Source organism: Somniosus microcephalus, unplaced genomic scaffold, assembly GCF_052327205.1.
Source record: "Somniosus microcephalus isolate GS21.2 unplaced genomic scaffold, FLI_Smic_1.0 unresolved_chr7, whole genome shotgun sequence".
Taxonomy (NCBI): Eukaryota; Metazoa; Chordata; class Chondrichthyes; order Squaliformes; family Somniosidae; genus Somniosus; species Somniosus microcephalus.
This window is the reverse complement of record NW_028225185.1, coordinates 48,538,889-48,565,485: the sequence shown is the minus strand read 5'-3', so window position 1 is coordinate 48,565,485 and position 26,597 is coordinate 48,538,889. Positions and strand designations below refer to the sequence as shown.

Here is a 26,597-nt window from a genome sequence, read left to right as displayed (position 1 = left end):
ACGGGACTGGGTGCGAGTTAGGACAAGGGGCAGTGAGCACAGGGGGTGATGTGTGAACAGGACTGGGTGTGAGTTAGGACACGGGGCAGTGAGCACAGGGGGTGATGGTGTGAACGGGACTGGGTGCGAGTTAGGACACGGGGCAGTGAGCACAGGGGGTGATGGGTGAACGGGACTGGGTGCGAGTTAGGACACGGGGCAGTGGCAGAGTTTGGGATGAGCTGGGGTTTACGGAGAGTGGATGGTGGGAGGCCGGTGAGGAAAGAATTGTAAGAGTCGAGTCTGGAGGTAACAAAGTGCATGGATGAGGGTTTCCAGCTGTGTCCGTGAGGTACAGCTCCAAAAAGTAAAATATCGGATGCCTTCCCGTGACGACACAGGTCCTCTTTAATTAAGACCCCCGCGGGTTGGTGACGGGGTTCCGTTGGAGGGAGGCCATTGATGGGACAACCTCTCCGAGATCAGGTGGCTCAGTTTCCATGGCGCTGGTCAGAAATTCCGCCCCCCCCCCCCCGGCTAATCTCCCGGGTAGAAAAATATCGGAGGCGGAGAAGGAAGGAGGGAGGGGGAGCAAAAACGGCCACTCGACATGACAGCTGGGAATCATCCGATGGGGCAGCGGAGCGCCGCGCGGATTGGCGTGCCCAATGGCGGGAGTGTCAGAGGTCACGTGATGAATCCTTCCAGGGACTACATCCAATCGGTGTTGCCGATCGCTACACGGCCGGTGGAGGCAACCCTCCCCTCATTTCCCCCCGGCCTGTCCTTTGCCCCACACACACACACTCACAGGCCACGAGCAGGCCTCTCGGCCTAGTGCTTAACAAAGGCCCTGGGGCCCGGCATTTGAGCAGGGAGAAAACTACAGCCAGACATCATGAATTCGGGTCAAAAGGTCTTGTACTCGACAAATATACAGACAGATACAAAAAGAAAAATAATCCGTTAAGATCACAACAGACAACTTAAGCTTTCGAAGTAACTAAATAAATACAATAAATTAAAGGGGCGGGGTAGAGAGGTGCGTGGTCCGTTCAACTCTGTCAGTGAGCGAAAGATCTTTCTCTCTCATTCCTGGAGAGCGATATTTTTAAAAGTGTCGGAAATCAATAAATAACAGGGGAAAAAAAACGAATCAAGAACATAACAAGGGTCAAAGTTCAGTTCCTCGATTTGCCGTCGTCCTGCGGCCTAGTGTTTCAGGCCTCGCTGCTGAGGCCTCGTTTCTCAGGCTCCGCTTCAATGGTACCCCCTCACCACCCCCCCCAACCGATGAGGCCAGATGCGCGGGACGCAGGCGAGCACATCTGATGCAATTTGCCTCGTGTAGGATGTGACGTGAGCCCCGAGAGGGTTAGGGTTTACTAAATGCTGCTCTATAATTCATGGCGAGACAGGGATCCTCCCATGTATTGATCGCACATCGTTCTACCATTTTGGTCGCTGTCAGGAACCACTTCTCTTTCCTAAAACCAGTCTCCATGAAAAGAACAGACAGTGTGTTATATCTGCTGTTGCTTCGCTAGTTGTGAGGCAAGTCTTTCTAGATACAGCACGGGGTTAGATACAGAGTAAAGCTCCCTCTACACTGTCCCATCAAACACTCCTAGGGCAGGTACAGCACGGGTTAGATACAGAGTAAAGCTCCCTCTACACTGTCCCATCAAACACTCCCAGGGCAGGTACAGCACGGGTTAGATACAGAGTAAAGCTCCCTCTACACTGTCCCATCAAACACTCCCAGGGCAGGGACAGCACGGGTTAGATACAGAGTAAAGCTCCCTCTACACTGTCCCATCAAACACTCCCAGGGCAGGTACAGCACGGGTTAGATACAGAGTAAAGCTCCCTCTACACTGTCCCATCAAACACTCCCAGGGCAGGTACAGCACGGGTTAGAGTAAAGGGGCAGTGAACAGCGTCTCTGTCTCAACCAGGTCCTTTAACGGTACAGGATGGCGACTGATCCTTGGGGTGATGTTTTCTCCTGCCTCGGTCGTCTTAATCAGTTCATCGGAATTCGAATGCTCCTGTTCCCATCTCTGGTCTTCCCCACAAACCTCCCCAGCATCAACTGTAATGGGACCTCAAGAGAGAGAGAGAGAGGAGTCCCCATGGATCAGCCTGGGTGACGGAGTCGGGGCAATGGAGTCCAGTCCAAGCTCATTGCTGTCCTCCGTGTTGGACAATCGAAGACACACAGAACAGCAAGCGAGACAGTTGTACCTCAGCTGTAATGACCGCTCCCTTTATAAAGCTTTGGCTGTCTTCTAAAAAGGTGATTGTTGTTATCACAACACTGCTCCTTCGCAACAGCTGCTTCCTCAACCGGCAACTAAGCTTGGCGATGACACACGGCCCCAGGACACCAACAGCCCTACATTTTGTTCCAATTTTGACTCTTAAGTTGATATTTTTTATATGTTTAATGTATTGACATGCACTGTAAACAAGTCGACTGCCTTGGGCCGCCAAGGACCTTGTATTGGTGTGAAGCCTCAAATCCTAGGCCCGATCTAGCACCTCGTGACGGCAACTCTTTTTCCTATTCTATTGACTTAAAGCCTCAGTCCTAGGCCCGATCTAGCGCCTCGTGACGGCAACTCTTTTTCCTATTCTATTGACTTAAAGCCTTAGTCCTAGGCCCGATCTAGCGCCTCGTGACGGCAACTCTTTTTCCTATTCTATTGACTTAAAGCCTCAGTCCTAGGCCCGATCTAACGCCTCATGATGGCAACTCTTTTTCCTACTCTATTGACTTAAAGCCTTAGTCCTAGGCCCGATCTAGCGCCTCGTGACGGCAACTCTTTTTCCTATTCTTTTGACTTAAAGCCTCAGTCCTAGGCCCGATCTAGTGCCTCGTGATGGCAACTCTTTTTCCTATTCTATTGACTTAAAGCCTCAGTCCTAGGCCCGATCTAGCGCCTCGTGACGGCAACTCTTTTTCCTATTCTATTGACTTAAAGCCTCAGTCCTAGGCCCGATCTAGCGCCTAGTGACGGCAACTCCTTTTCCAACTCTATTGGCGTGAAGCCTCAGTCCTAGGCCCGATCTGGCCGATTGTGCTGGGAGCTGTGTCCCCCTCTCCTACCAGAGCCCTCGAATCACGGACGCAAAGCAATTGAGCGCAGCCGGCTCGAGCAGAACCTGGGTCCGTCTGATCTGTAGGGTTCGGTGGTCACTCCAGGCTGTACGGTAACAAAGCAAAGTAGGCCTAGGGTGGGGGGCGGTGGGGAATCGCACACTCACCCCCACCCCCGCCCCTCGCCCCCCTCAGCAATAACACCATGCAAACTTGGCCACGTTCCCGCTCCGGGATTTCCCTGATGGTTGCGGGAAGTCTCTCTTCCGCTGGGCCGCTTCCGAAAGGAGCAGGGAGGGGGGGCCTGGCGAAAGTGCAGATTAAAACACCTAAAACACCCGACGGGTACGAGCCGGAAGATAAAAATTAAAAAAAAAACATTAATTCGGGACAGTTTATTCAGCGGCCTGAGGAGCAGGGATGTCGTCGTCACGGCAACCAAGTCCCACCCCCCGCGACCCCCCCAGTCGGTTCCCGCCGCGACCTTCGAACCCGGAGAGTTGAAAGGTCGGCCCGAACCCCCAAAAAAATATGGGCGACGGATCCAAAAACCAAAAATAAATAAATAAATAATCCAATCCTCAGCTCCTGGGGCTCTGAGAGTCTTCGAGGTGAGGTCGCCTGGCTCCTTTACCCACCCTCCCAGGGGATGGCGGTAGCGAGGAGGGGCGAGGGCGGAACAATGCACAGCAGATTGCCCCCACCCCCGTCCTCCCTTTCACCACCTCCCGCCCCCGCCCTCCCCAGGCTCCCCTGAAGATCCAAGCGGGCTCCTAAACTTCGGCTGTTAGAAGCCCAGGCCTTGCGTGAAGTGGGCGGACCTCCCGAGGCGGTGGGCCCGTCTACTCTACCCGCCGAGTTCGGCGTTACCCGGGCAACGCGGAAAGCTGAAAGGGAGCCGAGTGGCGGGGAGCCAACCAACCCGGGACTTGGGCTAAAACCAACTTGACAACTAGGAGGAGCCCGAGCCAGTCGCCATTCCCACCCCAGCACCCCTGTATGTTGGGTTGACTAAGGTGGCCATTGAGCCCCTCCACTTTAAGTGGAGTGTTACCCCCTTTTTGGTGGTGGGAGGGGGGGGGAAGTTGAGGGTGATTTTCAACTCGGCCTTCGAATGAAGTAAATCTCAAATTAACAGCAAGCTTAGAGGCCGTGGGAGGCATCGTAGCTTTGTCGGCGCATGCCCCTTTTCCGTAATGGCAGGGCAGGTTGTGGGGGGGGGGGGGGGTCGCCTTGGATAGTGATTGGGATCTGGCTGATTCCCCCTCTTCCCACCCTGAGGCCAACTGAGATTGATGTCAGTCCGGGGAGGTGTGTGTGCGTGTGGGTGCGGGATGGGGGGGGGCGGGGGTGGCGCGCACTGTCCGGAGATCCTCCTGGTCTGTACGGCTCAGCCACACACACCAGGGATTCCTTGGCATTCATGCAGCCTATCGAAGATCATTTGGGTTTGGGTCAAGATTGAGGGGAGGGGGTTGGAGGGAGCGGTGGTGGGGCAGGAGAGCCAGATGCGAGCAATGCATGCAGCGAGGGAGGGGGGGAGGGGGAGGGAGAGGTGGTTGCGCAAGGGTGGGGGGGAGCCTCGTGCCCCCGGGGTACGAGCTCTCGCCCTCACGGCGTGCCGAGCCAGAGTCTGGGCTCCGGGAGCACGCCCTGTGCCAAACAGCGAGGGTGGGGGTGGGGGGGGGGGGGCCCCGCTGGGCCTTCACGGGGTTTTACGTCTCATGATCTTGATATCCCTGGCCTATCGGATAGCCCCACCCCTTTGGCAATTGATACATAGGAAATATGCAGCAGTCCAAGAATCAGTAGGCCGCAGAAACCCATGTGACCAGGCCTCAAGAGACCCATGTGACCAGGCCGCTAGAGACCCATGTGACCAGGCCTCAAGAGACCATGTGACTAGGCCTCTATCGACCCATGTGACCAGGCCTCAAGAGACCAATGTGACCAGGCCTCAAGGGACCATGTGACTAGGCCTCTACCGACCCAATGTGACTAGGCCTCTAGAGACCCAATGTGACCAGGCCTCTAGAGATCCACGTGCCCAGGCCTCAGAACCCCTTTATGTGACAGTAGGCCTCGAGGGCAGACACAACAACGTAGAGTAACCACAGAGCCACAAAGAACAAAGAGGTGATGATCTTGGCTGTCCTCGGGCCTCCAAGTTCACCTCCGATCTCCGGCCGGCGCCGATACATCAGGATGGCGACGCAAACAAAGGCGAAGATGGTGAAGATGGTGACGGAGAAGGCCAGGTTGCCTGGGTTGACGTGGAACTTCTTGCCCTTGCTGGCCCAGTAGATGGCGGCCATGGACCAGGCCAATCCGATCCCCAGGAACACGTTGACTGCGTTACTCCCCGTCACATTGCCAATTGAGGCGTCGGCATACTGGTCCTGAATAGCGGCAACTTTGCTGGCAAACGTGTCTGGTACGATGGAGAGAGAGAGAGAGAGGGGGTTTAGCGAATGGGCAATCAGGGCAGGTCCATACCAGGCTGAGATATCTTCAGCTGGGATTGTTCTCCTTAGAGCAGAGAAGGTTAAGGAGGAGATTGACCAGAATGGTCCCAGGGGATGAGGGACTTCAGTTATGTGGAGAGACTGGAGAAGCTGAGGTTGTTCTCCTTAGAGCAGAGAAGGTTAAGGGGAGATTTGACAGAGGCGTTCAAAATTACGAATGGTTTTGATGAAGTAAATAAGGAGAAAGTGTTTCCCGTGGCAGGAGGGTCAGTAACCAGAGGACACAGATTGAAGATAATCGGTAAAAGAACCAGAGGGGAGATGAGGAGAATGTTTTAACGCAGCGAGTTGTTGTGATCTGGAATGCGCTGCCTGAAAGGGCGGTGGAAGCAGATTCAATCGTAACTTTCAAAAGGGAATTGGAGAAATACTTGAAAAGGAGAAATGTGCAGGGCTGTGGGGAGAGAGCAGGGGGGAGTGGGACTAATTGGAGAGCTCTTTCAAAGAGCCGGCACAGGCACGATGGGCCGAATGGCCTCCTCCTGTGCTGTGTTCTTCTTTGACAGGGATGGAAAACTTCACGCTTTACACTTGAAAGTGGCAACAAAAAAAACTCAGCCTGGTTCCGCAAGATGAAAATAAAACTTTCAGCTCCTTCCCGTCGACACAGGAGCTGGATATTTTTATCTCAAAGCGTCAGTGTTTATCTCCTAAACTAGGGCACAGTGTCCCAGGCAGGGTACGGACTGCTGAAGGTGTAACATCTCCCCTACCTGTGAATGCCCTTCAGAATCGCTGAGATTTCAGCTCCTCGCATAGCTCCGCAAAGCCCTCAGCCCTCAGCCATCAGCTCTCGCTCGAAGGCGGTGACGATCGCTGGGGGTGGGGTTCAGCGGCTAGCCCGCATTGTCGGAGGGGCAGTACTGAGGGAGCGCCGCACTGTCGGAGGGGCAGTACTGAGGGAGCTCCGCACTGTCGGAGGGGCAGTACTGAGGGGAGTGCCGCGCTGTCGGAGGGGCAGTACTGAGGGAGCGCCGCACTGTCAGAGGGACAGTACTGAGGGAGCGCCACACAGTCAGAGGGGCAGTCCTGACAGAGCACCACATTGTCGGAGGGGCAGTACTGAGGGAGCGCCGCACTCTCGGAGGGGCGGTACTGAGGGAGCGCCGCACTGTCGGAGGGGCGGTACTGAGGGAGCGCCGCACTGTCGGAGGGGCGGTACTGAGGGAGCGCCGCACTGTCGGAGGGGCGGTACTGAGGGAGCGCCGCACTGTCGGAGGGGCGGTACTGAGGGAGCGCCGCACTCTCGGAGGGGCGGTACTGAGGGAGCGCCGCACTGTCGGAGGGGCGGTACTGAGGGAGCGCCGCACTGTCGGAGGGGCGGTACTGAGGGAGCGCCGCACTGTCGGAGGGGCGGTACTGAGGGAGCGCCGCACTGTCGGAGGGGCGGTACTGAGGGAGCGCCGCACTGTCGGAGGGGCGGTACTGAGGGAGTGCCGCACTGTCGGAGGGCCGGTACTAAGGAGCGCCGCACTGTCGGAGGGGCAGTACTGAGGGAGCGTCGCACAGTCGGAGGGGCGGTACTGAGGGAGCGGCACTATGGATCGGGGGAGGGGAGGGGGTTCGGAGCGGGGGAAGGGAGGGTGTGTGGAGCGGGGGAGGGGAGGGGTGCGGAGCGGGGGAGGGAGGGGTGCGGAGCGGGGAGGGGAGGGGTGCGGAGCGGGGAGGGGAGGGGTGCGGAGCGGGGAGGGGAGGGGTGCGGAGCGGGGCGGGGAGGGGTGCGGAGCGGGGGAGGGGTGCGGAGCGGGGAGGGGAGGGTGTGGGGGAGGGGTGCGGAGCGGGGGAGGGGAGGGCGCGGAGCGGGGGAGGGGAGGGCGCGGAGCGGGGGAGGGGAGGGTGCGGAGGGGAGGGCGCGGAGCGGGGGAGGGGTGCGGAGCGGGGGAGGGGTGCGGAGCGGGGGAGGGGAGGGTGTGGAGCGGGGGAGGGGAGGGCGCGGAGCGGGGGAGGGGAGGGGCGCGGAGCGGGGGAGGGGAGGGGGCGGAGCGGGGGAGGGCGCGGAGAGGGCGCGGAGCGGGGGAGGGCGCGGAGCGGGGGAGGGCGCGGAGCGGGGGAGGGGAGGGAGCGGGGGAGGGGAGGGGAGGGCGCGGAGCGGGGGCGCGGAGCGGGGGAGGGGAGGGGGCGGAGCGGGGGAGGGGAGGGAGCGGGGGAGGGGAGGGCGCGGAGCGGGGGAGGGGAGGGCGCGGAGCGGGGGAGGAAAGGGGAGGAGCGCGGAGCGGGGGAGGGGAGGGGGCGGAGCGGGGGAGGGGAGGGCGCGGAGCGGGGGAGGGAAGGGCGCGGCGCGGAGCGGGGGAGGGGAGGGCGAGGAGCGGGGGAGGGGAGGGGTGCGGAGCGGGGGAGGGGAGCGGCGCGGGGGAGGGGGCGGAGCGGGGGAGGGGAGGGGGCGGAGCGGGCGCGGCGCGGAGCGGGGGAGGGCGTGGAGCGGGGGAGGGGCGCGGAGCGGGGGAGGGGAGGGCGCGGAGCGGGGGAGGGGAGGGCGCGGAGCGGGCCTCACCTGGAACAGACGTCCCCAGCGCTACGAAGATGATGGCAGTGACGGAATTCTTCAGACCGACGGTGCAGCCAAAGTGCGTGGCCAGATCCCCCGTTAACGCAGTCAGCATCCCGATCAACACTATCGACACCACAAAACAAGCCCAGCCATTCCAGTACTCTGTCGGAGGCACAAAGGCGAACAGAACCTTCCAGAAGACCGTCAGGAAATGCATGATGTAATCAAAGCAGGAGGGCAGGCGCTCCTCACTGTTGCCATCCTCATCATCATCTTCACCTGCAAGGGGGCAGGTACAGCACGGGTTAGATACAGAGTAAAGCTCCCTCTACACTGTCCCATCAAACACTCCCAGGGCAGGTACAGCACGGGGTTAGATACAGAGTAAAGCTCCCTCTACACTGTCCCATCAAACACTCCCTGGGCAGGTACAGCACGGGTTAGATACAGAGTAAAGCTCCCTCTACACTGTCCCATCAAACACTCCCAGGGCAGGCACAGCACGGGTTAGATACAGAGTAAAGCTCCCTCTACACTGTCCCATCAAACACTCCCAGGGCAGGCACAGCACGGGTTAGATACAGAGTAAAGCTCCCTCTACACTGTCCCCATCAAACACTCCCAGGGCAGGTACAGCACGGGTTAGATACAGAGTAAAGCTCCCTCTACACTGTCCCATCAAACACTCCCAGGGCAGGTACAGCACGGGTTAGATACAGAATTAATCTTCCTGAGTGAGGTAGGGGGTGGGGTGCATGGTTTGTGATGAGGCAGCGATGTCGATGAGCCAGGAACTAAATGCAGCATGCAGCAGGACACTGTATGTCAACTGCCGTGGCTATTCAATCCCTCTGTGATCAATTGACTGTGTAATGTAGACGATTCAGTCATTATATTAATCTAATTAAGTAAATGGGACCAGTACAATTGTGATGAGATAGAACATCATTAGAGCACTCGGATTGGACGACTGATTAAAGTTAGCCTGCCTCTGTCAGAAACCTGATCGAGGTCTTTAAAATTTATGAAGGGTTCGATAGGGTAGACGTAGAGAAGATGTTTCCACTTGTTGGCGAGACCAGAACTAGAGGCCGTCAATATAAGATCGTCACTAATAAATCCAATCGGGAATTCAGGAGAAACTTCTTTCCCCAGAGAGTGGTGAGAATGTGGAACTCGCTCCCACAGGGAGTGGTCGAGGTGAATAGCAGAGATGGATTTAAGGGGAAGCTGGATAAACACACGAGGGAGAAAGGAATAGAAGGATATGGTGATGGGGTGAGATGAAGAGGGGTGGGAGGAGGCTCGAGTGGAGCAGGAACACCGGCACGGAGCAGTGGGGCCGAATGGCCTGTTTTGCTCCCTGTCGCACACTCTGTTCCCGAGCCACTGACTCCATCCCTCTCCCTGGCAACAGTCTGAGGCTGCACCACATCGTTCGCAGCCCTCGCCGTCCTATCTGACCCCGAGATAAGCTTCTGCCCTTATCTCCGCTCTCTCACCAAGACTGCCTACTTCCACCTCCGTAACATCGCCCGTCCCCGCCCCGCCTCAGCTCATCCGCTGCTGAAACCCTCATCCCTGCCTCTGTTATCTCCAAACTCCCGACTATTCTGACGCTCTACTGGCCCGGCCTCTCCCACCCTCCGTAAACCCCAGCTCATCCCAAACTCTGCCTCTGCCCCCGTCTCCTAACTCGCACCCAGTCCCGTTCACCCATCACCCCCTGTGCTCACTGCCCCGTGTCCTAACTCACACCCAGTCCCGTTCACCCATCACCCCCTGTGCTCACTGCCCCGTGTCCTAACTCACACCCAGTCCCGTTCACCCATCACCCTCTGTGCTCACTGCCCCGTGTCCTAACTCACACCCAGTCCCGTTCACCCATCACCCTCTGTGCTCACTGCCCCGTGTCCTAACTCACACCCAGTCCCGTTCACCCATCACCCCCTGTGCTCACTGCCCCGTGTCCTAACTCACACCCAGTCCCGTTCACCCATCACCCCGTGCTCACTGCCCCGTGTCCTAACTCACACCCAGTCCCGTTCACCCATCACCCCCTGTGCTCACTGCCCCGTGTCCTAACTCGCACCCAGTCCCGTTCACCCATCACCCCCTGTGCTCACTGCCCCGTGTCCTAACTCGCACCCAGTCCCGTTCACCCATCACCCCCTGTGCTCACTGCCCCGTGTCCTAACTCACACCCAGTCCCGTTCACCCATCACCCCCTGTGCTCACTGCCCCGTGTCCTAACTCACACCCAGTCCCGTTCACCCATCACCCCCTGTGCTCACTGCCCCATGTCCTAACTCACACCCAGTCCCGTTCACCCATCACCCCCTGTGCTCACTGCCCCGTGTCCTAACTCACACCCAGTCCCGTTCACCCATCACCCCCTGTGCTCACTGCCCCGTGTCCTAACTCACACCCAGTCCCGTTCACCCATCACCCCCTGTGCTCACTGCCCCGTGTCCTAACTCACACCCAGTCCCGTTCACCCATCACCCCCTGTGCTCACTGCCCCATGTCCTAACTCACACCCAGTCCCGTTCACCCATCACCCCCTGTGCTCACTGCCCCGTGTCCTAACTCACACCCAGTCCCGTTCACCCATCACCCCCTGTGCTCACTGCCCCGTGTCCTAACTCACACCCAGTCCCGTTCACCCATCACCCCCTGTGCTCACTGCCCCGTGTCCTAACTCACACCCAGTCCCGTTCACCCATCACCCCCTGTGCTCACTGCCCCGTGTCCTAACTCACACCCAGTCCCGTTCACCCATCACCCCCTGTGCTCGCTGACCCGTGTCCTAACTCACACCCAGTCCCATTCACCCATCACCCCCTGTGCTCACTGCCCCGTGTCCTAACTCGCACCCAGTCCCGTTCACCCATCACCCCCTGTGCTCACTGCCCCGTGTCCTAACACACACCCAGTCCCGTTCACCCATCACCCCCTGTGCTCACTGCCCCGTGTCCTAACTCACACCCAGTCCCGTTCACCCATCACCCCCCGAGCTCGCTGACCTACATTGGCTCCTGGGCCGGCAACACCTCGATTTTAAAATTCTCATCCTGGTGTTCAAATCCCTCCATGGCCTCCTCGCCTCCTCCCTATCTCTGTAACCTCCTCCAGCCCCTACAACCCTCCCTATCTCTGTAACCTCCTCAAGCACCTACAACCCTCCCTATCCCTGTAACCTCCTCCAGCCCCTACAACCCTCCCTATCCCTGTAACCTCCTCCAGCCCTACAACCCTCCCTATCTCTGTAACCTCCTCCAGCCCTACAACCCTCCCTATCTCTGTAACCTCCTCCAGCCCTACAACCCTCCCTATCTCTGTAACCTCCTCCAGCCCCTACACCCCTCCCTGTAACCTCCTCCAGCCCCTACAACCCTCCCTATCTCTGTAACCTCCTCCAGCCCCTACACCCCTCCCTATCCCTGTAACCTCCTCCAGCCCTACAACCCTCCGTCTCTGTAACCTCCTCCAGCCCCTACAACCCTCCCTATCTCTGTAACCTCCTCCAGCCCCTACACCCCTCCCTATCCCTGTAACCTCCTCCAGCCCCTACAACCCTCCCTATCTCTGTAACCTCCTCCAGCCCTACAACCCTCCCTATCTCTGTAACCTCCTCCAGCCCTACAACCCTCCTTATCTCTGTAACCTCCTCCAGCCCCTACAACCCTCCCTATCTCTGTAACCTCCTCCAGCCCTACAACCCTCCCTATCTCTGTAACCTCCTCCAGCCTCTACAACCCTCCCTATCTCTGTAACCTCCTCCAGCCTCTACAACCCTCCCTATCTCTGTAACCTCCTCTGGCCCTACAACCCCCCCCGCCACCCCCGAGATCTCTGCGCTCCTCCAATTCTGGCCTCTTGCGCATCCCCCGATTTCCATCGCTCCACCATTGGCGGCCGTGCCTTCAGCCGCCTGGGCCCCGAGCTCTGGAATTCCCTCCCTAAACCTCTCCGCCTCTCTCTCCCGTCCTTTAAGTCACTCCTTAAAACCGACCTCTTTGACGAACCTCTCCTAATATCTCCTCACGTCGCTGTCAAATGTTGTTTGATTTACGTTCCTGAGGCGCCTTGGGATGTTTTACTCTGTTAAAGGGCGCTGTATTCAGGCAAGGTGTTGTTGTTAACTCGTTCTTGACTCAATGCCAGGACACAGATTGGAGCAGCTGATGTTTTGAACCAAGAAATGCCTGGCCCCAGCAAAAAAAAACAGAAGCCGACAGTGCCCTTTTAAACCAGCTGGCAGTGGGTCTCTGGGACTGAGAGGTGGGGCCCACCAGCTTGGCTGCGGGCTGTACGGAAGGGGCGGGGGAGTCACGCCGCCCCATCTGGCTAGACGACAGTGTCACGTGACTCCAGTCACAGATGGCGCATGCAGCTTCGGCCTGGCGTGACGAGGTGATAAATGCTTCCTTTCCCTCTTCCCTCCCACCCTGACATTGTGTGGAACTAAAACACAGAGCCCCTGCTCTGTTGGGTCGGAATAACTCCCCCGCACCCCCCGCCCCCACCCCCACCGGCTCCCAGTCTTGGGAATTGGAGAAACACTTTGAAAAGAGAAAAATTTGCAGGGCTGTGGGGGAAAGAGCAGGGGAGAGAGTGGGACTAATTGGAGAGCTCTTTCCAAAGGGCCGGCACAGGCACGATGGGCCGAATGGCCTCCTTCTACGAGCCGTATCGCTCTGCAGCTCGAGTCGGTGCACCTTGTTTCGAATGCCGCCCCCAGTTCAATAGCTCACCGAAGCTCGCTGTCTTGGTAGGGGGGTGTCGACTTGCCGTGAAGAAATGGGGTAGTGGAGGACAGATATTCGCCCATGGAGCCTGTAACACCCCCCCTCCCCCCACTTATCGGTGGGCGAGGTGTGGGTGGGGTTTGAGAAGGAGACACGGGGGTGAATTAAACAGCGGAGGGGGCGACACACAGAACAGCTGCGGGAGGGGGGGATGAGGGGTGCGCGTCCCACTCTCCAGTGACCCACACCCCCACCTCGCCCCATTGTAACACCTCCTCCACCTTGCTGGAAAGTGGACGAGGACCGCCCCTCTGCCCCCCCGTGGTCGAATAGCAGCCCAGGTTCGCGTCGAAAAAAGGGGACTTTTGGAAGAGATGCACAGCCGGGAGCCTTGAACCCAGTTACCCCAGCACGAACCGGCCCCTTTGGGAGAGGAGGAGGCTGCGGGGTGCGTGAGCAATAAAGGCTCGGGCCTTGCCAAAGCTTCTGCCCCTGCTCGATCGGGACCGGCGCGCCAATCCCCGTCTCTCTCGTCAGCTGGTGTTTAATGAAGTGCTAAGTTTGCCACAGCAGTAATTACCGAACAGCTTGACACTGAAGCACTGTGTTTGTAGAATTAAGGACGGGCTTAGTTGGTAATTGGGCCCAAATTGAAGGGTTCGTTTTTGGAATAAATTTACTCTTGGGTTGGAGCAGGAGGGGTTCCAGCACCAACCATCGGCCTTGCTGTCGCTAATTGACCCCCTCGGCCTACTGCGCCCTTCTGCAGCCTTTCCCCTCGCCACCGCTGAAGCGCCTTGTTACCACGACGACGCGCCAATATGCAGGCTCCAAATCCGGCCTACCCCCTTTCCTCCTTCACGAGGTTCTGAATTTTAATACTCCTGTTTAAAAAAATTTATCCCGGGCAAAATGCTTCTGATCCAGAATAAATCCAGTGCCTTTTATAACACAAATTTTTTAAGGGGACTGGCTTTATAGTTCTTCGAGGTGCCATTTAGGAGGTAATTCAGCCCCCTCGAGCCTGTTCCACAGGAACAGGAGGAGGCCATTCAGCCCCCTCGAGCCTATTCCACAGGAACAGGAGGAGGCCATTCAGCCCCCTCGAGCCTGTTCCACAGGAACAGGAGGAGGCCATTCAGCCCCTCGAGCCTGTTCCACAGGAACAGGAGGAGGCCATTCAGCCCCTCGAGCCTGTTCCACAGGAACAGGAGGAGGCCATTCAGCCCCTCGAGCCTGTTACACAGGAACAGGAGGAGGCCCATTCAGCCCCCTCGAGCTTGTTACACAGGAACAGGAGGAGGCCCATTCAGCCCCCTCGAGCCTGTTACACAGGAACAGGGGGAGGCCCATTCAGCCCCTCGAGCCTGTTACACAGGAACAGGAGGAGGCCATTCAGCCTCTTGAGCCTGTTACACAGGAACAGGAGGAGGCCATACAGCCCCCTTGAGCCTGTTACACAGGAACAGGAGGAGGCCATTCAGCCCCTCGAGCCTGTTACGCAGGAACAGGAGGAGGCCATTCAGCCCCTCGAGCCTGTTACACAGGAACAGGAGGAGGCCATTCAGCCCCTCGGGCCTGTTACACAGGAACAGGAGGAGGCCATTCAGCCCCTCGAGCCTGTTACACAGGAACAGGAGGAGGCCATTCAGCCCCTCGAGCCTGTTACACAGGAACAGGAGGAGGCCATTCAGCCCCTCGAGCCTGTCCCGCCATTCACTGAGGTCGCGGCTGATCTGTATCCTAACTCCATCCACCCACCTTGGCTCCATCTCCCTTGTCTAGCAAAAATCTATCGATCTCGGATTTAAAATGATTTATTGAGCTGGCGTCGAGTGCTTTCTGTGGGAGAGAGTTCCACACTTCCACCACCCTTTGTGTGAAGAAACGTTTCCCAACTTCTCTCCTGAACGGCCTGGCTCTGATTTTAAGGTTCTGCCCCCTTGTCCTAGACTCCCCCCCCCGCCCCCACCAGCGGAAACACTTTCTCTCCATCCACCCCATCAATTCCTTTCAAAATCCTAAACACCTCAATCAAATCCCCCCTTAACCTGCTATATTCCAGGGAACACAAGCCTACGTTATCTAGCTGTGGCTCAGTGCGTCGTACTCTCTCTCTCTCTTGCCTCTGAGTCAGAAGATCGTGGGATTGAGCCCCACTCCACAGACTTGACACAATATCCAGGCCGACACTCCCAGTGCAGGGCTGAGGGAGCGCCGCACTGTCGGAGGGGCGGTACTGAGGGAGCGCTGCACTGTCGGAGGGGCGGTACTGAGGGAGCGCCGCACTGTCGGAGGGGCGGTACTGAGGGAGCGCCGCACTGTCGGAGGGGCGGTACTGAGGGAGCGCCGACTGTCGGAGGGGCAGTACTGAGGGAGCGCCGCACTGTCGGAGGTGCCGTCTTTCGGATGAGACATTAAACCGAGGCCCTGTCTGCCCCTCGGGTGGATGTAAAAGATCCCACGGCCACTATTGGAAGAAGAGCAGGGGGAGTTCTCCCCGGTGTCCTGGGGCCAATATTTATCCCTCAACCAACATCACTAAAACAGATGATCCGGTCATTATCACATTGCTGTTTGTGGGAGGTTGCTGTGCGCAAATTGTCTGCTGCGTTTCCCACATTACAACAGTGACCACACTTCAAAAAAAAGTACTTCATTGGCTGTGAGGCGCTGTGGGACGTCCTGAGGTGGTGAAAGGCGCGGTATAACTCCAATCTCACTGCTTTCTTTCAGAGGGTCCCTGGGCTTGTTCCCTGTAACCATTCTCCCCCGTGTCCGTGCTCACTCAGTACCTACCCGCACTGACGGTGACGGCATTGACAAACTGCTCACGCCAGCTGCTGCTGCTCACCACCAGCGCCAGGTTCGTCTTCTTAATCAACTTGTCCACCGTGCTCTAGGGAAAGGAAACGGAGAGAAAATGGCAGATGGGTTAACTGGTTCCAATCATGAAAAACACACACAGGAACAGGAGGAGGCCACTCAGCCCCTCGAGCCTCTTACACAGGAACAGGAGGAGACCATTCAGCCCCCTCGAGCCTGTTACACAGGAACAGGAGGAGACCATTCAGCCCCCTGGAGCCTGTTACACAGGAGCAGGAGGAGACCATTCAGCCCCCTGGAGCCTGTTACACAGGGACAGGAGGAGGCCATTCAGCCCCCTGGAGCCTGTTACACAGGAACAGGAGGAGGCCATTCAGCCCCTCGAGCCCTTTACACAGGAACAGGAGGAGACCATTCAGCCCCCTCGAGCCTGTTACACAGGGACAGGAGGAGGCCATTCAGCCCCCTGGAGCCTGTTACACAGGAACAGGAGGAGGCCATTCAGCCCCTCGAGCCCTTTACACAGGAACAGGAGGAGACCATTCAGCCCCCTCGAGCCTGTTACACAGGAGCAGGAGGAGACCATTCAGCCCCTCGAGCCTGTTACACAGGAACAGGAGGAGGCCATTCAGCCCCCTCGAGCCTGTTACACAGGAACAGGAGGAGGCCATTCAGCCCCTTGAGCCTGTTACACAGGAACAGGAGGAGGCCACTCAGCCCCTCGAGCCTGTTACACAGGAACAGGAGGAGACCATTCAGCCCCCTCGAGCCTGTTACACAGGAGCAGGAGGAGGCCATTCAGCCCCCTGGAGCCTGTTACACAGGAACAGGAGGAGGCCATTCAGCCCCTCGAGCCTGTTACACAGGAACAGGAGGAGACCATTCAGCCCCCTCGAGCCTGTTACACAGGAGCAGGAGGAGGCCATTCAGCCCCCTGGAGCCTGTTACACAGGAACAGGAGGAGGCCATTCAGCCCCTTGAGCCTGTTACACAGGAACAGGAGGAGGCCATTCAGCCCCCTCGAGCCTGTTACACAGGAACAGGAGGAGGCCATTCAGCCCCTCGAGGCTGTTACACAGGAACAGGAGGAAGCCATTCAGCCCCTCGAGCCTGTTCCACCATTCATGTGACCTCAACCAAGTGGTCACTTTTCTTGCGGGCTATTCGGCCACGGGGAGCAGTTCCGCTGAACTTAATTCTCCCGGCAGCCCGCACACTTGGCAGCAGGAGATCGCCGGGCATCTGGCCGGAAAGCGACCCTGGGCTAATTCTTCCCCCAACACCCCCTCCCCTCCCCTCATCCCCTCCCCTCCCCTCCCCTGCGGCTACAAGACGAGTGGCTGCTTACCTTAAATTCGTAGGACTCTTCGATGATGATCTCCAGGTTGGTTTGCTCCCCTAGACTTGGGCAGCCCAACTTGGCGATCTGTTCCTCAACGTCCTCCAAGATCACCGGCTTGTTCTCATTGGAGTCATCTGGCAAGAAAGTTCAAGGGTCGCAGGTCAGGGTGGGGGGTCGACAGGCACACACGAAGCACGGAAAAAGAGGGACCCTTTTTTTTACTTACTCATTCTCGATGGATGTAGGCACGCCAGCATTTGGGGTCATAAGAGTCATAACAGCACAGAAGGAGGCCATTCGGCCCATCGAGTCCGTGCCGGCTCTCTGTGGAGCCATCCAGTCAGTCCCATTCCCCTGCTCTATCCCCGTATCCCTGCAAGTTTATTTCCCTCCAGTGCCTATCCAGTCTCCCCTTGAACACATTGAGTGTCTCCGCTTCCACCACTTCCGTCAGCAGCGAGTTCCAGGTCCTCGCCACTCGCTGCGTAAAAAAGTTTTCCCTCACGTCCCCCCTGAATCTCTCGCCCAAAACCTTAAATCTGTGTCCCCTAGTCCTTGTACCATCAACTAGTGGGAACAGCCTTTCCCCGTCTAGCCTATCCAAACCCGTCATAATCTTGTACACCTCGATCAAATCACCCCCCAACCTCCTTTGCTCCAATGAAAACAAATCCAGCTTCTCCAACCTGTCCTTGTAGCTAAGATCCCCCATCCCCGGAACCATTCTGGTAAATCTCCTCCGCACCCTCTCAAGGGCCTTCACATCCTTCCTAAAGTGTGGTGACCAGAACTGGACGCAATACTCCAGCTGTGGCCTAACCAGCGCTTTATAAAGGTTCAGCATCACTTCTCTACTTCTGTACTCAATACCTCTATTTATGAAGCCCAAGATCCCATATGCTTTGCTAACCATTCTTTCAATATGTCCCGCCACCTTCAGGAACCTATGCACATTTTGGGCCAGTAATTCCGGTCCCAACCCGTGAGTACGGACGGTGTACTCATGCGTGGGCCCGTTGGAAGTGCCGGATTTCAGCATGCACAGCGCATGCGCGGGAAACCGGCATTTCCTCCAAGGGGTTCAGAGGTCCAACGCGTGCGCGCAGGACTTGATTCTTGAAGGTAAGTGGTCTATTATTTAAAATTATAACATTTTTTCCACAGCTTTATTGTTTTTAAGGACTTTACAGTAAGGTAAGTTTATTTTTAGACCCGATTTCTTAAAAAATTATTTTTTTAAATTTGATTAATTGTTTTAAATAGTTTTTTAAAGTTATTTATAGTATATTTAATTATTGGGATGTCTTTTTAAATTTTATTTAAAGTTAAACTAGTCTTTTGGGTGCCCGTAGTTTTCATGAGTTTGACAGTTCTTACTATCAAACTCATGAATGAAGTTTCCCCTCCCCTGATTGGCTGCCCAGTGCTCACCTGATCCCAGCCGGTACATCGCACTAACTACGCCGCTGGATCAGGCAAGCACAGCGCGCCGACAGCTGAACCGGGCCAGTGACAGGAATTCCAAGCAGGCCCAGGCTTCAGATGTCGGCGCGCCGGGTAAGTGCACATCAGGGGCTTGCACGCGCGGCAAGCACCCGATCCTAATTTCTGGCCCATTAATTCCCAGGTCCCTCTCTCCCTGCACACTCTTTAAAACTGTGCCATTCAGTGAACCAGTTGGGTTTTTACAAGAATCCGACAGCATCAAGGTCACTTTTACTGAAACCAGATTTCTCTTTCGACTGAATTTACATTCTCAAACTGCCCGCAGTGGGATGTGAACTCATGTTCTCTGGATTCCTAGCCCACAACCACCACACTACCGTACCCATCACATAGGTCTCAGCATTGGCTCAGTGGGTCACGCTCTCTCTCACACACATCTCGGAGTCAGAAGGTCGTGGGTTCGAGCCCCCACTCCAGAGACTCGAGCCCCGTAATCTGGACGGACACTCCCCCAGTGCCAGTACCGAGGGAGTGCCGCACTGTCGGAGGGGCAGTACTGAGGGAGTGCCGCACTGTCGGAGGGGCAGTACTGAGGGAGTGCCGCACTGTCGGAGGGGCAGTACTGAGGGAGTGCCGCACTGTCGGGGGGGCAGCACTGAGAGAGCGCTGCAGTGTCGGAGGGGCAGTATTGAGGGAGCGCCGCATTGTCGGAGGGGCAGTACAGAGGGAGCGCCGCACTGTCGGAGGGGCAGCACTGAGGGAGCGCCGCACTGTCGGAGGGGCAGTATTGAGGGAGCGCCGCACTGTTGGAGGGTCAGTACTGAGGGAGCGCCGCACTGTCGGAGGGTCAGTACTGAGGGAGCGCCACACTGTCGGAGGGTCAGTGCTGAGGGAGCGCCGCACTGTCGGAGGGGCTGTACTGAGGGAGCGCTGCACTGTCGGAGGGGCCGTACTGAGGGAGCGCTGCACTGTTGGAGGGGCGGTACTGAGGGAGCGCTGCACTGTCGGAGGGTCAGTACTGAGGGAGCGCCGCACTATCGAAGGGTCAGTACTGAGGGAGCGCCACGCTATCGGAGGGTCAGTGATGAGGGAGCGCCGCACTGTCGGAGGGGCCGTACTGAGGGAGCGCCGCACTGTCAGAGGGGCCATACTGAGGGAGCGCTGCACTGCTGGAGGGGCAGTACTGAGGGAGCGCCGCACTGTCGGAGGGGCAGTACTGAGGGAGCGCTGCACTGTCGGAGGGGCCATACTGAGGGAGCGCTGCACTGTCGGAGGGGTGGTACTGAGGGAGCACCGCACTGTCGGAGGGGCAGTACCGAGGCAGCACCGCACTGTCGGAGGGGTAGTACTGAGGGAGCGCTGCACTGTCGGAGGAGCAGTACTGGGGGAGCGCCACACTGTCGGAGGTGCCGTCTTTCAGATGAGACGTTAAACTGAGGGCCCCGTCTGCTCTCTCAGGTGGACGTAAAAGATCCCACGGCCACTATTGGAAGAAGAGCAGGGGGAGTTCTCCCCGGTGTCCTGGGGCCAATATTTATCCCTCAACCAACATCACCATAAGCAGATGATCCGGTCATTATCACATTCATGATTGTGGGAGCTTGCTGTGCACAAATTAGCTGCCGCGTTTCCTACATTACAACAGTGACCACACTTCAAAAAAGTTGGTTGGGGAGAGTTTTGGGATGTCATGAAAGGTGCTGTTGAAATGGGAGCTCTTTCCTCAGCTTAAATCGAGAATTATCCCACCCCTCCCCTCCTCGGACATGGTATCCCAGGACCACAAACCTCTTAACCCCTCCCGCTCCCTCAGTCTCCCCTTCCCTCCCCCACGACTGTCTACGGACAGTGGAAACCCTACTCACTGCTTCCTGATTTACCATGCCCGCTCTCCTACTCTCCCTAACCTGGCTACTTACATCCCCTCTAGGCTTTGGGCCTACTGTCGCAGTAAAATGGTGCCTCACCTGGTTTCTTCCCGATCTCCACCAGCACCGGATCCCCGAGCTCGACAAAAAAATTCTTGTTCTTCTCGTACTCCTCATCATCGATGATTTCGATTTCAATGACTTTTCTGAAATGGAAAGGGATTTAAGACAGAGGGAGAAATCGTAAAAAAATCTTCAATCAGAATACATCGCATGGCAACAGAAGGTCGCGAGTTGGAGCCGCATAATCCAGGCTGACACTCCCCGGTGCCAGTACTGAGGGAGAGCCGCACTGTCGGAGGGGCAGTACTGAGGGAGCGCCGCACTGTCGGAGGGGCAGTACTGAGGGAGCGCCGCACTGTCGGAGGGGCAGTACTGAGGGAGCGCCGCACTGTCGGAGGGGCAGTACTGAGGGAGCGTCGCACTGTCGGAGGGGCGGTACTGAGGGAGCGCGGCACTGTCGGAGGGGCAGTACTGAGGGAGCGCCGCACTGTCGGAGGGGCAGTACTGAGGGAGCGCCGCACTGTCGGAGGGGCAGTACTGAGGGAGCGCCGCACTGTCGGAGGGGCGGTACTGAGGGAGCGCGGCACTGTCGGAGGGGCAGTACTGAGGGAGCGCCGCACTGTCGGAGGGGCAGTACTGAGGGAGCGCCGCAGTGTCGGAGGGGCGGTACTGAGGGAGCGCCGCACTATCGGAGGGGCAGTACTGAGGGAGCGCGGCACTGTCGGAGGGGCGGTACTGAGGGAGCGCGGCACTGTCGGAGGGGCAGTACTGAGGGAGCGCCGCACTGTCGGAGGGGCAGTACTGAGGGAGCGCCGCACTGTCGGAGGGGCCGTCTTTCAGATGAGACGTTAATCCGAGGCCCCGTCTGCTCTCTCAGGTGGACGTAAAAGATCCCACGGCCACTACTGGAAGAAGAGCAGGGGGAGTTCTCCCCGGTGTCCTGGGGCCAATATTTATCCCTCAACCAACATCACTAAAAACAGATGATCCGGTCATTATCACATTGCTGTTTGTGGGAGCTTGCTGTGTGTAAATTGGCTGTCATGTTTCCTGACATAATAAGGCTGGATTTTAACCTCACTGCCGGCCTGGTTGTTAAACTAGAGGCAGAGTTTTCACCTCCCCATTCGTACCACAGTCCTGCCATGTTAGCTCCCGGGGCGGGTGAGGCCCTGCCCTCCACGCCCCCGACTGCGATGGACTCCAGATCCCCGCACCGCCATGCCGGGTTCCCTCGGGGCGGTCTCTAACCGCGCGATATCCTGCTCCACGGGCGCCGACGCCCCTCCTCTACCTCGCCCCCCAAGGGGCCATTTTTCCTGAGACATGGAGCACCTGTTGGATGTTTGACTGTGAGGGGCATCACATTTGAGCACATAGACCATCCTGACCACTTGTACTGTTTCAGCACGGGGCGGGGGGGCTAAGGGTGACTGGACAGCAATCAGGAGCTGGAACCCTGGCTGATTTCCCCCCTCCCCACCGCCCCCCCACCATTCGCTAACCCGGGGCCTGCCGGCTCGGTCCCTGCCCCGCCCTGTAGGGGGAGCTGTTGTACAGCCGACAAGTCCCAGCTCCCAGCTTCCCACAACCAGTGTCCCATTCCCAACACAAGGCGTTTCCCCCTTCTCCCTCTCTCTCTCTCTCCGTCTGTCTGTCTCTCTCTCTCTCCGTCTGTCTTTCTCTCTGTCTCTCTCTCTCTCTCTCTCTCTCTCTCTCTGTCTCTCTCCCCCTCTCTCTCGCCTCTCTCCCCGTCTCTCTCTCTCTCTCTCTCTCTCCCCCTCTCTCTCTTGCTCTGTCGCTCTCTCTGCCCCCCTCTCTCTCGCTCTCTGTCTCGCTCTGTCTCTCTCTCTGTCCCTCTCTCTCTCGCTCTGTCTCTCTCTGTCTCCCTCTCTCTCTTTCTCTCCCCCCTCGCTGTCTGTGTCTCTCTCTCCCCACCCTCTCTCTCTCTCTCCCCCTCTCTCTGTCTCTTTCTCCCCCTCTCTCTCTCTGTCGCTCTCTCTGTCGCTCTCTCTCTCTCTCTCTCTCCCCCCTCGCTCTCTCTCCCTCTGTCTCTCTCTCTGTTTCTCTCTCTCTCTCTCTCTCTCCCTCTCTCTCTCTTGTTTACCAGTTGTCAGTATTCCCCCGGGAGATGCCTCGAGGAACCCCGGGGACAGGTGTGATCCTCACCCATTGCCCAAACACCATCTTCCGATATACTCAGCACATCACAACAACATGGGTGGTAATCGTGAGCCAGTGGCTTGGCCTGGGCAGACCTGTCACTGACTCGCCCCTCCCCCTCCTTGAGCCCCCTACGCTAAAATACACTGGAGCAATTCGACTAGGGCTGGCATCGCCAAAAGTGGGTGATAGCGAATCGGCTGCCCCCTGTCACACTCCCCCAGATGGAAAAGAAAGGCTTGCATTTCTATAGCGCCGCTCCCTCAGTACTGCCCCTCCGACAGTGCGGCGCTCCCTCGGTACCGCCCCTCCGACAGTGCGGCGCTCTCTCAGTACTGCCCCTCCGACAGTGCTGCGCTCCCTCAGTACAGCCCCTCCGACAGTGCGGCGCTCCCTCAGTACTGCCCCTCCGACAGTGCGGCGCTCTCTCAGTACTGCCCCTCCGACAGTGCGGCGCTCCCTCAGTACTGCCCCTCCGACAGTGCGGCGCTCCCTCAGTACTGCCCCTCCGACAGTGCGGCGCTCCCTCAGTACTGCCCCTCCGACAGTGCGGCGCTCCCTCAGTACCGCCCCTCCGACAGTGCGGCGCTCCCTCAGTACTGTCCCTCCGACAGTGCGGCGCTCCCTCAGTACTGCCCCTCCGACAGTGCGGCGCTCCCTCAGTACTGCCCCTCCGACAGTGCGGCGCTCCCTCAGTACTGCCCCTCCGACAGTGCGGCGCTCCCTCTGTACTGCCCCTCCGACAGTGCGGCGCTCCCTCAGTACTGTCCCTCCGACAGTGCGGCACTCCCTCTGTACTGCCCCTCCGACAGTGCGGCGCTCCCTCAGTACTGCCCCTCCGACAGTGCGGTGCTCCCTCAGTACTGCCCCTCCGACAGTGCGCCGCTCCCTCAGTACTGCCCCTCCGACAGTGCGGCGCTCCCTCAGTACTGCCCCTCCGACAGTGCTGCTCTCCCTCAGTACTGCCCCTCCGACAGTGCGGCGCTCCCTCAGCACTGGCACTGGGAGCGTCGGCCTGGATTACGGGGCTCGAGTCTCTGGAGTGGGGGGGCATCGAAATCACGACATTCTGGCTCCGAGGCGAGAGCGTGCTACCCACTGAGCTGCTCGAAGCAGGGAGGAATAAGACGGTTGTGGATTTGCTGGGAGTGCTCTCTCCAGGCCCACGGAATGCAGTCAGTGTGGGCTTTGAAAGAGGTTATTTGAGTGTTCTGGGCAGCTTCCTAACCCGCTTGGCGTGGATAGCGAAGGATACCCTGAGCAACCACACAGCCAACAGAAGCAGCCACTGCCATGAATACAACCCATTCACAAGCATTTCCACTGCCCTCCCGTACCAACAGCGCTGAACTGTTGAAGTCTTGAGCCCTTTGCAAGAGAAAGCCAGGTCCCGACTGTTTATATATTTAAAAATAAGTGTCCCAAAGTGCATGTTCTATTTGCCCTGCAGTCTCGGAATCTGCTCGTTCTGAGCGCACCTTCAAAATCCCCTCAGGGTCTCGCTGGTTTCTCCTGACCTGCTTCCTTCCCCCCGACCTGCTTCCCTCCCCCCGACCTGCCCTCAACTGCAGCTCATCCCAAACTCTGCCTCTGCCCCCGTATCCTAACTCGCACCGAGTCTCGTCTGCTCATCACCCCCGCCCCCCACCCCACTCCGCTCGCTTAGCCTCCATTGGCTCCCGGTCCGGCAACGCCTCGATTTTAAAATTCTCATCCTGGTGTTCAAATCCCTCCATGGCGTCCTCGCCCCCCTCCCTATCTCTGTAACCTCCTCCAGCCCCACAACCCTCCCTATCTCTGTAACCTCCTCCAGCCCCTACAACCCTCCCTATCTCTGTAACCTCCTCCAGCCCCTACAACCCTCCCTATCACTGTAACCTCCTCCAGCCCCTACAACCCTCCCTATCTCTGTAACCTCCTCCAGCCCTACAACCCTCCCTATCTCTGTAACCTCCTCCAGCCCTACAACCCTCCCTATCACTGTAACCTCCTCCAGCCCCTACAACCCTCCCTATCTCTGTAACCTCCTCCAGCCCTACAACCCTCCCTATCTCTGTAACCTCCTCCAGCCCTACACCCCTCCCTATCTCTGTAACCTCCTCCAGCCCCTACAACCCTCCCTATCTCTGTAACCTCCTCCAGCCCTACAACCCTCCCTATCTCTGTAACCTCCTCCCTCCCCTACAACCCTCCCTATCTCTGTAACCTCCTCCAGCCCCTACAACCCTCCCTATCACTGTAACCTACTCCAGCCCCTACAACCCTCCCTATCTCTGTAACCTCCTCCAGCCCCGACAACCCTCCCTATCTCTGTAACCTCCTCCAGCCCCTACAACCCTCCCTATCTCTGTAACCTCCTCCAGCCCTACAACCCTCCCTATCCCTGTAACCTCCTCCAGCCCCTACAACCCTCCCTATCTCTGTAACCTCCTCCAGCCCTACAACCCTCCCTATCCCTGTAACCTCCTCCAGCCCTACAACCCTCCCTATCTCTGTAACCTCCTCCAGCCCCTACACCGCTCCCTATCCCTGTAACCTCCTCCAGTCCTACAACCCTCCCTATCTCTGTAACCTCCTCCAGCCCCACAACCCTCCGAGATCTCTGCGTTCCTCCAATTCTGGCCTCTTGCGCATCCCCCGATTTCCATCGCTCTACCATTGGCGGCTGTGCCTTCAGCCGCCTGGGCCCCGAGCTCTGGAATTCCCGTCAGGGACCCCTTTTAAAGAGGGAGTCTCTCCATCAGGGACCCTGTTTAAAGAGGGAGTCTCACCATCAGGGACCCCTTTTAATGAGGGAGTCTCACCATCAGGGACCCCTTTTAAAGAGGGAGTCTCTCCATCAGGGACCCTGTTTAAAGAGGGAGTCTCACCATCAGGGACCCCTTTTAAAGAGGGAGTCTCACCATCAGGGACCCTGTTTAAAGAGAGAGTCTCTCCATCAGGGACCCTGTTTAAAGAGGGAGTCTCTCCATCAGGGACCCTGTTTAAAGAGGGAGTCTCTCCATCAGGGACCCCTGTTTAAAGAGAGAGTCTCTCCATCAGGGACCCTGTTTAAAGAGGGAGTCTCTCCATCAGGGACCCTGTTTAAAGAGAGAGTCTCTCCATCAGGGACCCTGTTTAAAGAGGGAGTCTAACCGTCAGGTACCACTTTGAAAGAGAGAGTCTCTCCATCAGGGACCCTGTTTAAAGAGGGAGTCTCTCCATCAGGGACCCTGTTTAAAGAGAGAGTCTCTCCATCAGGGACCCTGTTTAAAGAGGGAGTCTAACCGTCAGGTACCACTTTGAAAGAGAGAGTCTCTCCATCAGGGACCCTGTTTAAAGAGGGAGTCTAACCGTCAGGTACCACTTTGAAAGAGAGAGTCTCTCCATCAGGGACCCTGTTTAAAGAGAGAGTCTCTCCATCAGGGACCCTGTTAAAGAGGGAGTCTCTCCATCAGGGACCCCTGTTAAAGAGAGAGTCTCTCCATCAGGGACCCCTGTTAAAGGGAGAGTCTCTCCATCAGGGACCCTGTTTAAAGAGAGAGTCTCTCCATCAGGGACCCTGTTAAAGAGGGAGTCTCTCCATCAGGGACCCCTGTTAAAGAGAGAGTCTCTCCATCAGGGACCCCTGTTAAAGAGAGAGTCTCTCCATCAGGGACCCCTGTTAAAGGGAGAGTCTCTCCATCAGGGACCCCTGTTAAAGAGAGAGTCTCTCCATCAGGGACCCTGTTTAAAGAGGGAGTCTCTCCGTCAGGGACCCCTTTTAAAGCGGGAGTCTCGCCATCAGAGACCCTGTTAAAGAGGGAGTCTCGCCATCAGGGACCCTGTTTAAAGAGGGAGTCTCGCCATCAGGGACCCCTGTTAAAGAGGGAGTCTCTCCGTCAGGGACCCCTTTTAAAGAGGGAGTCTCGCCATCAGAGACCCTGTTAAAGAGGGAGTCTCGCCATCAGAGACCCTGTTAAAGAGGGAGTCTCGCCATCAGAGACCCTGTTAAAGAGGGAGTCTCGCCATCAGGGACCCTGTTTAAAGAGAGAGTCTCGCCATCAGGGACCCCTGTTAAAGAG

At 57.6% G+C, this 26,597-nt stretch overlaps 1 protein-coding gene across 1 annotated transcript; it reads right to left on the bottom strand.

Annotated features, from left to right (window-relative positions):
* Positions 1-1,810: 1,810 nt before the first annotated feature.
* Positions 1,811-20,536, bottom strand: LOC147086906 (sodium/calcium exchanger 1-like; the record flags this gene model as incomplete). The annotated part of the gene is made up of 5 exons (XM_085979081.1): positions 1,811-5,513; positions 8,099-8,374; positions 15,646-15,745; positions 17,021-17,148; positions 20,428-20,536. Coding segments are annotated over 5 exons (990 nt in total), but the record flags the coding sequence as incomplete, so codon positions are not given.
* Positions 20,537-26,597: the final 6,061 nt, after the last annotated feature.